Source organism: Marmota monax, unplaced genomic scaffold (genome assembly GCF_021218885.2).
Source record: "Marmota monax isolate L192 unplaced genomic scaffold, Marmota_monax_Labrador192_F-V1.1 WCK01_AAM20220418_F8-fsc00037, whole genome shotgun sequence".
Taxonomy (NCBI): domain Eukaryota; kingdom Metazoa; phylum Chordata; class Mammalia; order Rodentia; family Sciuridae; genus Marmota; species Marmota monax.
The window spans coordinates 9126234-9143417 of NW_026693245.1; the positions used below are offsets into that span (position 1 = coordinate 9126234).

Below are 17184 nucleotides of genomic sequence, written 5' to 3' on the forward strand. Positions count from 1 at the left end.
GAAGTTGTCTTGTTAGATGACTCTTTAGGAACACTTGTCATTTGTCTACCACAGCTCAAATAGCCTGTAACTAGACCTCTCAGTTATTATTTTTGGTAAAATTAAAACATTAAATAGATAGTGCTTTTACACAGGAATTTTGCTGATAGCCTACAAACTGTTTGGTTACTTTATATCATTGCTATTAAAGTTTTTAGTTATTAAACATTAATTACATGTACAAAGATCTCTTTTTCTTTCTTTTTTTGGGGGGTATCAGGGATTAAACCCAATGGTGCTTAACCACTGAGCCACATCCCCAGGGTCTCAATGAGTTACTTTGGACCTCACCAGCTTGCTCAACTCAGGATCCTCCTGCTTTAGCCTCCCGAGCCGCTGTGATTATAGGTTCCTGGCTACAAAGATCTCTTGAAACCATAGCTAGTTCTCAAAGTGACTTTGTTGGAATCTTTAGGAAAGCTTAAAGTTATATAAGTAACATAGAACTTTTAAATTTTGAAAAATAACTCATATCTTATTGTCACTCTACTTTTTTTGGAATAAACTCTAGGAATGGGGCCTGTGCATTTATGTCTGACTAATTCTCCAGGTAACTCCTAGGGGAGCCTCATTCCATTGTTAAAATGCATCCCCCGCTTTTTAAAAAATTTTCTTCTTTTTTTTTTTTTTAGTTGTTGATAGATATTTATTTTCTTTATTTTTATGTGGTGCTGAGGATCCAATCCAGTGCCTCACACATGCTAGGCCAGTGTTCTACCACCGAGCCACAACCCCAGACCCTAAAAATCCTGTTTTAATGTTACTTAATAATGTTGTTTTAAATAGAAAAGCCAGGATGTCCTTAAATTATTTCGTTAGGATGAATGAGAAGTGGGATATATATATAATAAATCATCAGTTTCTCAGTTATTAAAAACAGTAAATGAGAGAAAAATAAGATCATAAATAAAACAGTCATGTATTTCTAGTGGTCTGTGGTTCACATTTGAGAGTCACTTGATAACTGTTTAGATAACTGTTATGAAATTTTTATTTTGGGGCTTGTTTTTAGTAGGATAATACTTGGAAAATAGTGGGTTTTCAATTATATACTTAATGAATAATATTTAGAAACATTAGACATTTTCCGTTATTAAAATGTTTCAAGAATTAAAATGTAACTTTCCATTGTTAAAATTATTTCAAGAGGGGCCGGGGTTGTAGCTCAGTGGTAGAGCACTTGCCTAGCATGCATGAAGCATTGGGTTTGATCCCTGGCACCACATAAAAATAAAAACAAATAAAATAAAGGTATTGTGTCCATCTACAAGTAAAAAAAGAATATTAGAAAAATTATTTCAAGAAATTAAAATGTTTTATGAAAATGTTTTGTTTTCATACTAATTTATCTGTGACAGTGTTATTTAGATATTATGTTTCTAAAGGAAATTATTTGGATGCTATTCACATGTTTAATTTTTATTCAAGAGTCTACTAATGACTGTGAAGATAATCAAACACGGAACAGAGGGTTTTCCAAGAGAGGCGGTAAGGACAGTGTTTTGGAACAATTTAGACAGGGATACTAAACTGATAAAACTGATTTTTTAGAGAAGTTGAAAAAGAAAAATTCTGGTGGTGAAACCCTTTAAGAAAAATACCTTGGTGCATATGTTTTGAGCATTTAATAATACTTAAGAGAATATTCAGTAGGTGCCCCTTTTTCCACTTTCTAACATCACTAGATATTTTTTCCCCTGAGATTTCAAGAATGTGTTATAAATTACAGAACAGGGATGTTGTGAAATTTCTATCATGGTTAAGATGGAATAGGGGATGTGTTTGTCTTTGAATAGAGTCGCTGGATATTTGGAAGAGAGAAGAAATTTTAGATTAGTTTTTGTTCAAGTATAGCAATATTCCACCTTATTCTACTAATTCTACTTTTAATGAATTTGAAATGAAATCGTATAACAATTATCATACTTAATTTTCAGTTATATATGGAGATATGTTGACAAAAGAACAACAAAACCCATAAAACCCATAGTGAAGTTACTGTAAAATTGCTACAGATGTGTTGATCTATGATTAAAGGGCCCTCTGTTTGGGACAACATAGTAGTTAGATGCATCAGTGTTTTGCTGCAACTTGGGAACATTGTTTTTCCCATTACATGGTTAGCTGGCTGAATGGTAGACTTTCCCTAGTGAAGTTAGCACTGGATTTCAGAATGAGGGAAGGCTGTTTTCTGAATTGAATCTTAGCCCTTTTTAAAATTTTTCATTTTGAGATAGGACTTGCTGAGTTGCTTAGGGTGGAGCAGAAGTTTAAGGAAAAAACAGACCCATCTTTTTGAAATTCTTTTTTTTGAAAGCAATTTTTGACATTAATGAAAAATACTGCCTAGATTTTAAAATTTCTGATTGTTTACAGAGAACAGTGAATAGCTTACATTTATTTTAACTAAATTAGTATGATTCATATTTAAGTGAGGCAGTCAAAAACCATTTTTAAATGTGTGTGCTTGATTATGACTTAAAGACCAGTGTAGAGTGATTAGCAGGGACATAGTCATTTTACAGGGTATTTCTGATTCCCATTCACTGTAGACATATATGAGAAGGGTATTAAGTTAGCATATAGTGATCCCTTAGTAAATGCATGGTTATTGTGAAGCATGGCATGACACAGGTACACATATTAAAAGCATATAATGCAGTAATTTTTTTGTAAATAAATCACACCTAATGTTCACCAGCATCTAGGTCAGGGAATGGAAATTACTAGCACACAGAAGTCCCCTTTCATGCTTATTTTCACTTACAACACCTCACCTGAAGGTTTACCTTTATTATTTAAAAAAATTTTAAATTTATTCTTTTTATTTAGTTGTCAATTTATATGTGGTGCTGAGAATCAAACCCAGAGCCTCTCACATGCTAGGCAAGCACTCTACCTCTGAGCCACAACCCCAGCCCGGTTTACATCTTTTATGACTTCTTTGCAGTGTAGATTAATTTTGTCTGTTTTTATATCAGTATAAAGGGAATCATACAGTATATACTGTTTAGTGTCTGGCTTTCACTTAAGATCCATTGATCTTGTGAGATCCACTGATATTATTGGTTACAATTTTAGATCATTATCATTGCTGTATAGTATTGTCTGTTTCAACTATTCTAATGATGAATATTTGGATTACTTCTAGTTTTGTGCTATTACAAAAGTATTTCTAGTATTTTGATGACTTTTGGTATATACTCAGAAGTAGAATTGGTATATCATTTGATATAATCAACTTATTCATTTTTAGGAAAAAAAACTTGGTTTGGACTACTGTAATAAAATATTTCAAATAGGGCAATTTATAAGTGACATAAATTTATTTCTCACAGTTTGGTAGGCTGAGAAGTCTAAGATCTAGGCACCAGCAGATTTGATGCCTGGTGAGGACTCATTTCCTGTGTTCATAGATTGTGCATTCTCATTCTCTATGTCTTTGCATGATGAAAGGGACACAATGGCTCTTTGGGGCTTTTTTTTTTTTTTTTTTAAAGAACATTAATCCTGTTCATAAGGGCTGAGCCCTCAAGACCTAATCACTTCTCTAATGTCCCCTACCTTCTGTCTCATCACCTTGGGAATTAGGATTTGAATGTGAATTTTGGAGGGACGCAGCCATTCAAACCTTAGTAAAAACTTAATGGCATTTTTTTGGGGGGATTGCATTGAATCTGTAGATTAATTTGAGGAGAATTAGTTTTTTTGCTATTGTCTGTCTTTCAGTCTGTGAATTTACCCATTTATTTAGGTTTTCTAACCATATTTTGCAGTTTTCACTGCTGAGTCCTCATACATGTTCCTATACTTGAGTTTTTGATATTTTGTGATGCATATAATTTTTATTGAGCTAACACTTCATGTAACATTAAGCATTTTTAATTAAAAAATTTATATATTTTTAGTTGTAGCTGGACACAATATATTTATTTATTTTTATGTAGTGCTGAGGATCGAACCCAGTGCCTCTCACATGCTGGGTAAGCACTCTACTGCTGAGCCACAACCCTAGCCCCTAACATTCACCATTTTAAAGTGTACACCTCAATGGTTTTAAATACATTCATTCTGTTGTGAAACTATTTTCACTATTTCCAGAACATTTTTTTCTCCCCCAAAAGAAATCTTATACAGGTTAGCGCTTAATCCCATTTGCCCCTCTCCCCATATCTTCTAGTCTATTCCTGTGGCTTTTCTGATTCTAGATATTTCATGTAGATGAAATAATTCAGTATGTGGTCTTGTGTGTCTGGCACACACGTTTGCTTGGCATAATATTTTGAAGATTTATCCATGGTGAAGTAGATGATAATATTTATTCTTTTTAATGGTTGAATAATATTCCTGTATGGATATATCACATTTTGTTTATTCTTCAGTGAAGAAATTTGGGTTGCTTCCATGACTAATATTGCTATAAACATTTATGTACAAGTTTTTATATGAACACATGGTAACTTTTGTGTTTAACTTTTTAATGGAAAAATTCAATTGTTCCAGCAATTCAAATTGTTTTCCATAGCAGTTGCATCATTTTACATTCCCTCTCTCAATGTATGAGGGTTCCAGTTTTTCCACACCCTTACCAATACTAATTGTGGTGGTTATGATTTGCTTTTTATGGTGACTGTAATGTGGAACAGTTTTCCAGTGTGTTTATTGGACATTTGTGAATCTTTGGAGAAATGCCTGTTCAGATCATTTTAACAATTGGGTAATTTTATTTTTTTTGGTGTTCTGAGATTATGTACATATTCTCAATATGAGTGTCATCAGATACATGGTTTGCAGATATTTTCTCTCCTTTTGGGTTGTCTTCATCATCTTGTTGTATTTTCTGAAGCCCAGAAGTTGACATTCTTTGCAGTCTAACTTATCTTTTTTTTTTCTTTCCCTTTTGTTGCTTGTGCTTTGAGGTGTTATCTAGAAACTGTTGCCTAATCTGAGGAGTCAGATTTTTGCCTATGTTTCTTTCCAAAATTTTGTAGTTGTAACTCTTATCTTTGATCCATTTTGAGTTCATTTTCATTTATAGTGTGAAGTTGGATGTGATTATTTTGCCTGTGGATATCCAGTATTCTCAGCATCATTTGTTGCTCTTATATAGATGTCTAGGTGCCAATCTGTTTTGGTTTATCTTCCTTTGAGTTGAGCTTCTTGGGTATGTAGATTGATATAATTAGATTTGGAAAAATTTTAGTTGTTGTTTTTGTGAAACCATAATAGAATCTTGCCATTTAACTATTTTAAAGTATACAGTTTGTGACATTAAGTACATTCAAGTGTGTGCAACCATTACCACTTTCATCACCCAAAGAGAAACTCTGTATCCGGTAGGCAGTTAACTCCCCATACCCAATCTCTGGTAGCCTCTATTCTACATTCTTATAAAATTTGCTTGTTCTAGATATTTCTTACAAGTGGAATTATACATTATTTGTCCTGTTGTGTATAACGTATTTCATTTAGTTCCATATTTTCAATGTTTATTCAGGTTGTTGCATGTATCAGAGTTACATTCCTTTTTATGATGAAATAATATTACATTTTACATCTTTACCATATTTTGTTTATCCATTCATCTGTTGATGGACACTTGCATTGTTTTCTGTTTTCGGTCATTGAGAAAATAATATTGAACATTCATCTATTTGAATCCCTGTTTTTAAGTCTTTTGGTTATGTAACTTAGAGGTGGAGTTGTCAAGAAATGGGACCAGGGTAAGTTAAAATGCTACAAAATTTCCTTTTTCTCCCCCCCTAAATGTTCCCTGAATTGTTGCAAACCTTTGATTCATTATTAGAGTTGGAAAAAATTCCAAAATTTTTGTTCATTTTTTTCTTGCCTTTTTGGAGTAGTCAAAATCTGGAGTTGCTTTGTTCATTGATGTTAGTAGTGGTGCATATTACACCACATTTTTCCATTTTATTTGTTTGATAGTGTATAAAAACAATTGAATTTTATATATCACAGGTTTATATATTGACCTCATTAAATAAATTTATGGTAAGTACTTTTCTTAAATATGTTCATATTTCTTTTAACCAGACATTTTTTTTCTGAAGATTGTTACCAAACATCTTCTGGAATTATAAGAGATTGTCAGTGCTCCCTTATAAAATGCAGAATACAGCCTGGGGTTGTGGCTCAGTGGTAGAGTGCTTGCCTAGCATGTGTGAAGCACTGGGTTTGATTCTCAGTACCACATACAAATAAATAAAATAAAGGTCCATCAACAACTTAAGAGTATACCTCCAGAAGGACTCCTGTTACTTTAAAAATATGTTAAGGTCTTATGGGGGTGTAACAGTGATAGATTATCTACCTGGCATGTAGGAGGCTCTGGGTTTGATCTGCAGCACTGCTCCTCCAACAATTGGTGTTATTTTATGAAAATGGCATTAAAAGTGGTTAATTTAAAAATATTTCAATGATGCAGAATGGTAAAGAATATTTTATTACAAACATTTTGTATGTTACTACCCAGATTTAAAAAATGTTATGTCATATTTTTTTCAAAGCCATTAAAAATTAGAATTGTTAGCCTAAAGGATGGTTTAACTTTACATTTTATGTTGATATCTTCCCAGATATAATGTATTTTGATACATATTATATATACTTCCTATCTGTATTTTTATAGAAGGTTAAAAATACGCCTATGTTTTATGACATCTTTATTCATAATTTTTCAGATTTTTGTGTTGAAAGTGTGGCTGTAGTTCATTTATTTTTTGGGGTACAGGGGATTGAACTCAGGGGCACTTGGCCACTGAGCCACATCTACAGCCCTATTTTATATTTTATTTAGAGACAGGGTCTCACTGAGTTGTTTAGCATCTCACCTTTGCTGAGGCTGGCTTTGAATTTGTGATCTGCCTGCCTCAGCCTCCCAAGCTGATGGGAGGCATGGGCCATCTCACCTTGCCTAGTTCATTTATTTTTAACTTTGTATCTTATTCTTTCTTTCATCCTATTTATTTCAACAAGGATAATTTTTAAGATTATATAGGATACAGGGAGTTTCTGCCTTCCCTGAAAACAAGGCTGTGCAGAATTGATTCTATGTAATACTCATGTTGTTTTCATCTCTAGTTATTAGTCTTATTATATAACTCAGAATAGGCTTCAACTCTGAAGGGAAAGAGCATATTTCTTTAAATGTGTGAGTTTTTTCTCTATGGGGGTTATTAATATATATATATGAAAGATGCTGAGGCATTACACAGGCTAAGACAGGGAAGGTAGATTTAAAAGGACTCATTTTGTATTTACAAAAAAGAGTAGTGATTAAAATAAAAAACAGTGCATGGGTTGGACAGATTAAACAGATGAATATTCAAATCAAAAGAGTTGAGGAAATTTCTAACTTGTAAATGGAAAATGTGAAAGTACTTAACAAATATGGAAGATAAAATATAAATTGTTCAACCTAAGTGGTTTTCATTTTATTACATTTTAAAATTTTATATGTATATTTTATACTCTTACAAAGTAACTTATACCTTAAAAAACAGAATCCAGAATATAAACTTTTTTTTTTTTTTAATTCAGATATACCCTGACAAGCTTTCTTAAAAGATAATGGGAGCTGAGGTTGTGGCTCACTGGTAGAGTCTTGCCTGGCATGCGTGAGGCACTGGGTTGAATCCCTAGCACTACATAAAAATAAACAAATAAATAAATGTATTGTGTCTATCTACAACTAAAATAATAATAATAATAATGGCACAGGGCTGGGGTTGTGGCCCAGTGGTAGAGCACTTGCCTCACGCATGGGAGGCATTGAGTTTGATCCTCAGCACCACATAAAATAAATAAATAAATAAAAATAAAGGCATTGTGTTTATCTACAACTTAAAAAAAATTAAAAACTATAATAGCACAAATAAGTAATTTAGAATATAAAAGCAACTTGATATACACTGTTGACAGATTGAGGAGTGTAAGGTTTGGGTGATGCAGAACTGTGAATCTACTTTTAATTATTTCTGTCATTTTTAAATAGGCTATTAAAACATGCACAATCTGCTGTCAATAAGTAGCATGTGTAGGACTTACACTTTTATTGAGCATCCTCTTTAGGTGTAAATAGTTGCAAATGCATAAACTAAACATTTTCAATTTCTTTATTTCCTGTCTAGTTGACACTTTGGTTTAGAATTGATCAGGTTTTGCCTTAGGTAGAATCAAATTTTACTTGAACTGTTCACTAGTTCTGTTGGTTTTTAGTTGAATTAAAAATGAATTGCTTAACAGGAATTGAGATTTTATATGTGTCTACTTGTCTGTACTTTGATTAAGGTATTTGCTGTCTATTGGGAGTAAATATAAGCCTATGATTAACTAATCCTTTTGTAGGGTGTAGAAGTTCAGTTAATGGTTCATTTGTGGCAACTTTCAGTGTTTTAAGTGACAAGTTTTTCTTTTACTCATATTTAGTTTTGTTCCTCAAAGCCAGCAGTGGGTTTTTCTCTTCATAGCCATATCTATTTATATTAGTAAAGTTTTTACATTTATGATCAATTCTGGCTTTTCTTTTTTTCTTTTTCTTCCATTCATGTCTTAAAGAGTATTTACTTAATGCTATTGAATTATGCAAAACAAATCTGGTCATCATGTCCCCAAGATTTCTTTGTTATTATTGTTTTGTGTTGTTCTTGTGTGTGTGTGTGTTTTAATATTATAGGCTATCAAGATGGAAATGATTCGGAAGCTTCAGGGCCATCCAGAAGAGGTGGAAGAGGTAGTTTCCGAGGTTGCCGTGGAGGATTTGGTTTAGGAAGACCAAGTTAGTAGTGGATTGCAAATGGTGTGATTCATCTGTTAAGAAGGAAATGATTTTTTAAAAAATCACATAAAGTTGTTATAAGGATTAAATGAAAATATTTTAGCACAGTGGCTTATATAAATTAATCACCCATATCATATAACATCATTTTTAGATACAATTACATATTGGTTAAATTGGAATATATGAATTTTTTCAGAAGTTTTATGTGACTTAGTTTTTTAGTATTGCATTTTATTAAGTTTTTTAGGGCCTTGGTAATATGGCTTACCTTTTCAGTAGGTGGCCTTCTGTATGGCTGTACACTTCAACATGTGTGGCTTCAACCAATGTGGCTTTTTACTTTAAAATTCCTCCAGCCATAATTTCTTGAGCTAAGGTGCTCTCTTCATAAATGACTGTTGGAATACATGTGTCTCCTAATAGAAGATTATAGATTAGTGGTTTTGGAAGCTAAAAACATCAAATATTTGCAATTATGATTTAATAAATGTGAAGCAGATTAGTAAATTGTCCTACTTTTTAAACAAAACAAACAAAAAACAAGCAAAAGGTCTGTACAGGGCTGGTTAAGATTAGATTTGGCAACGGTGGGAGTAGGGATGCTGTGCTGGAGAATAAGCAGTGAAATGATGCAGTGTCAAGTTTCTGAGGGCACTAACAGCGCTACTTTTGGCAGGAGATTTATCTTTTGCTTATATTTTGAGATGGCATTGGCCCTAACTTATTTTATAAAAAAGTTTAAAATGTTTTCAAAACAGTAATTTGTAATTGAAGGATATAATTTATAGAGAAATTCTTTCTGTAATACTTTGAAAAATACTCATTTTGATTCTTGTTAAACTATTTTAGCCCATATATTTTAATTTCTGATACCATAACTTGACCCTTTTTCTCTTTACTAAATGATTAAAAACTTCTTAAAAGTAATATAATTATATTTTCTCCAAATCAAGGTAATGAATATGACCAAGATGAGGGGACACAGAGGGCTGGTAGCCTTTTTGGTTCTAGAAGACCAGCATTAAGTGGTGCAGGTAAGAAATAAAACATATTACTCAATACTAATCATATATGCCCTTAGCACTATGATTAGTAAATATAATATACATATTTATACTAGGTTGGTTCCTGATTTTCTCTGTTTTAGATCTTTAGGCAAAAATACATGAATCATTTTGCCTTCCCTATAAAATATGTGCACTGTAAATTATTTCTTTTACATTTTATTAAAAGATTTATTTCTTGTAATTTGAAATGTGAATTATACCTTGATGTTTGGCTTGGTTTCAAAAAAAAGTTTTTAAGTTAGGGGAAAATAATTTGTGTGATTTGAAGAAAAAAATGAAAAGAATTATTGATGAAAATGTTCATATGAAAGTAAGGTTTAAATTCAGTCTAGAGAAAAGAGGGTTAAGGGATGGGGAACCCTAAGTAGTTACAGTGTATTGAACAGAAATAGCAATATAGTGGATGTGCTTGAGTGGGAGCTGTATTTTCTCTAAAAATTCTTCAAAACAATGCCTTACAGGTAATGGTGACACTTACCAAAGCAAAAGTGGCAGTGGAAGTGGTCGAGGTAGGTTCTTATTTGGTTTACCTGACAAAAGTTAAAATTTTTGTAATCTAAATTTAAGTTTTGGTTTAAAGTAACTATTAATACTTCTGTACACTGTGAAGAGTATAAATTTACAAAGCCTGTACTGGAGAGTTCCTTAATATGTATAGGATATTTTCTTTCTGATTTAGCAATTCCTGATATAGGACTTAAGTACTATAGATATGTTTATAAATACTCATACAAGGACATTCATTGAGTCTTCATTTATACTAAGTAAAAACAGAAAATCACCCAAAATTCATCAATAAATAATTGTTGAAATATAACTATAAGATAGGGTATTGTGCAGATGTTAAATATTCAGATATATTCATATATATAAATCATTATTAAAATATGCTTTTCTTATGGAATAAATATTTTATTTGGTCTAAGGGGTAGAGTTGGTGTATACAATTTCTTATGCTGAAGATTTTTTTTCAGGGTATAGTTATGTAAATGTCATATAAAAATAAAAATGGTTTTCAGATTAATAAATCAATAAAACTTGTTTAATGTATTGAAAGATTATCAGTAGTCATTATTAGTCTGAGAGCAAAGTGACCCCTCTACCAGCCTCTTGGATTCTTCAATGTAGAAAGAGATCTTCCACAAATATACCCATCTTATGTGAAGGAAAGACCTTACACAAGACTGTGGACATAAAGAAAAAGGAAATAGAGAGCTCATATGTTTTTTTTTTTTTTTAAGTCATAGCTGATTAGCTTTTGAATCTAATGCAGTCATAATACCTAAAAGTGGCACAGGAGATGAGTAGTTAACTAAAAATCAGGAAGGTCACTTACAGAAAAGAATTAATAAGCCTGACTGCTCTTTAAAATCCATCAATTTGTGAAACTGTCTTGCTTACAAGGTTGTTTTTTGGCACATGTTGATTAATTAGGGTTCTTCAGAGAGACAGAACCAACAAGAGATGGATGTATGGATGAGAATTTATTAGGGGGATTGGTTCTTGTGATTATTGGAAATAGAGAAGTGGCCACCTCCAAGCTGATAATGTGACTCAGTCCAAGTCAAAAAGCCTCAGAATTTGGGTGGGGGGCTTCTGATGCAAATCCTGGAGCCCAAAGGCTGGAGAACCTAGACTTCTGATAACTAGGGGTAGAAGAAGGGTGGCCATATTTAGCCTTTCCTTTGCTTTTTTGTTCTTTCTGGGCCCTCTGCAAATTGGATGGTGCCTGACCACTTTGGCTGAACGGAGAATCTTTCTCTGTGTCACTTATTTAGATGCCAGTTTATTCTAGAAACACTGTTATAGTCATACCCAGAAACAGCACAATGTAGCATAGTCTCATCTGTATAAAATCACGATCTTTTTTTAAATATATTTTTTAGTTGTCATTGGAACTTTATTTATATGCAGTATTGAGAATGAACCCAGTGCCTCACACATGCTAGGCAAGCACTCTACCACTGAGGTACAACCCCAGCCCCTAAAATCAGCATCTTGAATACTAAGAAAACATAAAATGTATAATGTGCTTTATTACTGAACCCCAATATTTTATTTCACTTTTTTGTTATTATTATTACTGAGGATTGAACTCCAGGGCACTCGGCCACTGAGCCACATCCCCCAGCCCTATTTTGTATTTTATTTAGAGACAGGGTCTTATGAGTTGCTTAGCACCTTGCTTTTGATGAGGTGGCTTTGAACTTGTGATCCTCCTGCCTCAGCCTTCGGAGCTGCTGGTATTACAGGCATGTGCTTAATATTTTATTTCTCTTAATTGTCTCTAGTGATATTTGTGAGAAGGGGCTTTATAGATACCTGTTCATTTTCAGAATTTGTCCTTTTTGTGGACAAGCACTGAAAGTAAAGATGCACATAGCTTTCCATCTTGACCAGTTGTCACTATTAATTTCTTTAACAGGTGGTTACAAAGGTTTAAATGAAGAAGTAATAACAGGCTCTGGAAAGAGTAAGTGTTATTTTAGATAAAGTATTTGATTTTAGGGCTGGGTGATGTGGCTCAAGCGGTAGCGCACTCGCCTGACATGCATGCAGCCCGTGTTTGATCCTCAGCACCACATATAAACAAAGCTGTTGTGTCCGCCAAGAACTAAAAAATAAATATTAAAAAAATTCTCTCTCTCTCTCTCTTTAAAAAAAAGTATTTGATTTTATAGTGAGATTTCTTTTATCTCCAAGTTTTTAAAAGTATTTATCTCTCTTTTTATTTGATCCCTTAAGATTCTTGGAAGTCAGAAGCTGAAGGAGGAGAAAGTGGTGACATTCAAGGTATATTGATATTTGTGTGATCTGTACAAATGTAAAATGTTTAAAAGAGTCAAATTTTTAAAATTCTAACAGTGGAAACTTTAGTGATAAGCAGTATGAAGTTCTACAGTTTTTGAACTTGATTTTTATCTGTTTCCTTTAATTTTTTTCTTTTAGTCTGTATAATATAAATTGCATTTTATTTGAATTTCTAGGCCCAAAAGTGACCTACATACCCCCTCCTCCACCAGAAGATGAGGATTCCATCTTTGCACATTATCAGACAGGCATAAACTTTGACAAATATGATACAATTCTTGTAGAAGTGTCTGGACATGATGCACCACCAGCAATTCTGGTAAGTGTATTGTTTCTGTATTCTTATGTAGCAAACTTTGATTTAGAATTATGTGTTATATTTATTAAATTGATAATACAAAAATTCACTTTTAGTTTTTAATGTCTTTGGAAATTTAGAACCATGTCTATCATCTTCAGTAGAATTAATTGCTATGTCAAAACAGAGTGACATGGAAATTTAAAAAAATTCCATATCAGAATGGGAATTTTTAAAAATTTGCTAAAAAGGATACTTTTTCTAGAGATTCAATATTTTTGCATACTAAGTGTGTAGAGAAGTTTATCTTAGAGGAGTGAGTTTTTTTTTTTTTAAAGACAGTTGGGGACGCCTCTATGTTCTATTAATTGTAGTAATGAGCCCTTGTTACTGATTAGTTTTTCATATCACACAGGTTTTTAAGGGAGCAGAAAAAGTTTTTAGAACCACTGTTTTGGGGTAAAGCTTCTAATGCTATTCAGTAATAATAAATAGGTCCTGAATGTTTACTTTTGAGTGGGGACATATTGTTAACTTTAGTATTAAAAGTAGAATTAATAAAAATGGAAAACTGCTTCAATATGTTTATGAATGACATATGTATGATATGGATTAATTCATTGCTTCTTTTTTCTTTTTAGACTTTTGAAGAAGCTAATCTTTGTCAGACATTGAATAACAACATTGCTAAAGCTGGTTATACTAAACTAACTCCTGTGCAAAAATATAGTATTCCTATTATACTGGCAGGACGAGATTTGATGGCTTGTGCTCAGACAGGGTCTGGGAAGACTGTAAGTCATTATCCCAAATGTGTTTTGCCCTTTATCCAAACTTTATTTTTTTTTTTTTTTGAACTTTGGTTCTTCTGAAATAGCTTGAATCTCTTTTGTTCAATAGAAGTTTTATAGGTAATTTTAGTGAACTATCATAAATATTCATGTTTTCATTTCTGATTTCTGGTTTTATATACTTCTAAAGGAGTTTTGAATTATTTCTAAGGTAGTGTTGCATTTCTTGGGTGCTTAATCTATTTCTAAGTGTGTTCAACTCATTCTGGTGCTTACCAGTATCTAAAACAAAAGGATTGAAGGTGAAGGCACCAGAGGTATAAAGCATTGTGAGAGACAGAAAATAATTTGTGATATCTGATATAATCTTGGAGTCAAAAGATAAAGAATGAGATGGTGAGCATTTTTTCATGTACTTGTTGATTGATTGTATGTCCTCCTCTGATAAGTGTCTGTTCAGGTCCTTGGCCCATTTGTTGATTGGGTTATTTGTTATTGTTTAATTTTTTGAGTTCTTTGTATACTCCGGATATTAGGGCTCTATCTGAAGTGTGAGGAGTGAAAATTTGTTCCCAGGATGTAGGCTCCCTATTTACCTCTTTTATTATTTCTCTTGCTGAGAAAAAACTTTTTAGTTTGAGTAAGTCCCATTTGTTGATTCTAGTTATTAACTCTTGTGCTATGGGCGTCCTATTAAGGAATTTGGAGCCCGACCCCACAATATGTAGATCAGAGCCAACTTTTTCTTCTAGTAGATGCAGAGTCTCTGATTTGATATCAAGCTCTTTGATCCATTTTGAGTTAACTTTTGTGCATGGCGAGAGAAAGGGATTCAGTTTCATTTTGTTGCATATGGATTTCCAGTTTTCCCAGCACCATTTGTTGAAGATGCTATCCTTCCTCCATTGCATGTTTTTGAATGCTCACCATCTCTAGCAGTCAGAGAAATGCAAATCAAAACCACCCTAAGATACCATCTCACTCCAGTAAGATTAGCAGCCATTATGAAGTCAAACAACAAGAAGTGCTGGGGAGGATGTGGGGAAAGGGGTACTCTTGTACATTGCTGGTGGGACTGCAAATTGGTGCGGCCAATTTGGAAAGCAGTATGGAGATTCCTGGGAAAGCTGGGAATGGAACCACCATTTGACCCAGCTATTGCCCTTCTCGGACTATTCCCTGAAGACCTTAAAAGAGCGTACTACAGGGATACTGCCACATCGATGTTCATAGCAGCACAATTCACAATAGCTAGACTGTGGAACCAACCCAGATGCCCTTCATTAGATGAATGGATAAAAAAAAAATGTGGCATTTATACACAATGGAGTATTACACAGCACTAAAAAATGTCAAAATCATGGAATTTGCAGGGAAATGGATGGCATTAGAGCAGATTATGCTAAGTGAAGCTAGCCAATCCCTAAAAAACAAATGCCAAATGTCTTCTTTGATATAATGAGAGCAACTAAGAACAGAGCAGGGAGGAAGAGCAAGAAGAAAAGATTAACATTAAACAGAGACATGAGGTGGGAGGGAAAGGGAGAGAAAAGGGAAATTGCATGGAAATGGAAGGAGACCCTCATTGTTATACAAAATTATATATAAGAGGTTGTGAGGGGAAAGAGAAAAAAAACAAGGGAGAGAATTAAATTACAGCAGATGGGATAGAGAGAGAAGATGGGAGGGGAGGGGAGGGGGGCGGATAGTAGAGGATAGGAAAGGTAGCAGAATACAACAGTTACTAATATGGCATTAAGTAAAAATGTGGATGTGTAACCGATGTGATTCTGCAATCTGTATACGGGGTAAAAATGGGAGTTCATAACCCACTTGAATCTAAAGTATAAAATATGATATGTCAAGAGCTTTGTAATGTTTTGAACAACCAATAAAAAAAAAGAATCACTAATAAACAGAGAAAAAAAAGAATGAGAAACAACTATATGCATTGTACTTGGTCCACAGTATAAATGACCTCAGGTCATTTCTAAAAGAAATAAGATGAGATCAGTTGATTTTAGGATTACTCTGGAAGGTTTATTTGTTAAATTGGGTGTCATGAGATGAGACTATTATTTCCAGGATTATAGAGTCCTGGTTCATACCATTTTAGTCTTAATCAGTCTCCACATCAGAATGGAAGGGAATATAGAAGCATTGTATAACATAGCAACTGATGAGTGACTTAAACATGGCTTTGGAGGTAGATTTTAGTCTTATTTACTTATATGAGAAACTATAACACAAAATTTCTCTTGTCCAGTGTAACTTTTCAGTAGGGTAATGTATGTAGTGATCCAAATGATAATTTTCAAATTTTTGCTCTGCCTATGGACCTCCTGATAATTTTTTGCTTCCCCCAAAGGAGTAATAACTGTTAGAATAACTGTTAAATGCAAGAATTTGGCATCAAATTATACCTACATTCCCCTTTATAAGTAAATTAATGTTGATCTGTGTACATATGGGTATGCTTATTTTCTTAAAAGATTGAAAAATATTTTGATGTGATGATTAATTTTATCAAATATTTTATATTGTATAATATGAGCCTAGAGACCTAAATGTTAACTGGTTGACATTGTTGTCATTTCTCATCCCTAATTTAACAGCAAGATGGAAGAATAATCTTAATGGCTACAAGGGCATGAGGAATAGCTTTTTGTAGGGACAAAAGTGATGCACTATAAGTTTATAAATTAGGCAATTTAACTTCTAGGCAGCTTTTCTCTTGCCCATTTTGGCTCATATGATGCGTGATGGAATAACTGCCAGTCGTTTTAAAGAACTGCAGGAACCAGAGTGTATTATTGTAGCACCAACTCGAGAATTGATCAACCAGATTTATTTGGAAGCCAGAAAATTTTCTTTTGGGTAAGTATAATCCACAATGTCATTCAAAAAATAATTTTACTTAGAATTTTTTCTCACTGTTGGAAGGAATTCAGTAATAGCATTCTCATGCAATTTTTAGCATCACTTGATTGAAGTATATTTTTTATAATTTTACTTATGAAATTCTTATTTTTTAAAAGAAACATAACTTTCCCATCCTCCACCCTGGGCAGCGGAGCACAACAGACACTAGTATGGCAATATGTAAATCAATGGATGTGTAACTGATGTGATTCTGCAATCTGTGTATGGGGTGAAGGTGGGAGTTCATAACCCACTTGAATCAAAGTGTGGAATATGATATGTCAAGAAATTTGTAATGTTTTGAACAACCAACAATAAAAAAAAAAATAAAAGAAACATAACTATTTAAAATTAGTAATAGATGCAGGAAATAAGAAAATAGTGAAAATATTGGTCTATTGTGGTAGCTTTTAATGCATATTTAAAAATAAACTTGGTGAATAATTATTCTTTATAATT

At 33.0% G+C, this 17184-nt stretch overlaps 1 protein-coding gene across 4 annotated transcripts in view; it reads left to right on the plus strand.

Moving 5' to 3' along the window:
• The window catches only part of Ddx4 (DEAD-box helicase 4), a 55196-nt gene that overhangs the window by 19959 nt on the left and 18053 nt on the right, over nt 1-17184 (plus strand). Inside the window, exons 6-14 of one of the 4 annotated variants that reach the window (XM_046456342.1) lie at nt 1468-1527; nt 8732-8833; nt 9790-9870; nt 10365-10412; nt 12329-12376; nt 12649-12696; nt 12891-13033; nt 13654-13806; nt 16526-16680. In XM_046456342.1, coding sequence (XP_046312298.1) covers nt 1468-1527; nt 8732-8833; nt 9790-9870; nt 10365-10412; nt 12329-12376; nt 12649-12696; nt 12891-13033; nt 13654-13806; nt 16526-16680 — 838 coding nt within the window. Of the gene's footprint in view, nt 1-552; nt 590-1467; nt 1528-8731; nt 8834-9789; nt 9871-10364; nt 10413-12328; nt 12377-12648; nt 12697-12890; nt 13034-13653; nt 13807-16525; nt 16681-17184 lie in introns of those variants that run through there. The other 3 variants (XM_046456344.1, XM_046456343.1, XM_046456345.1) reach the window with 3 other exon arrangements.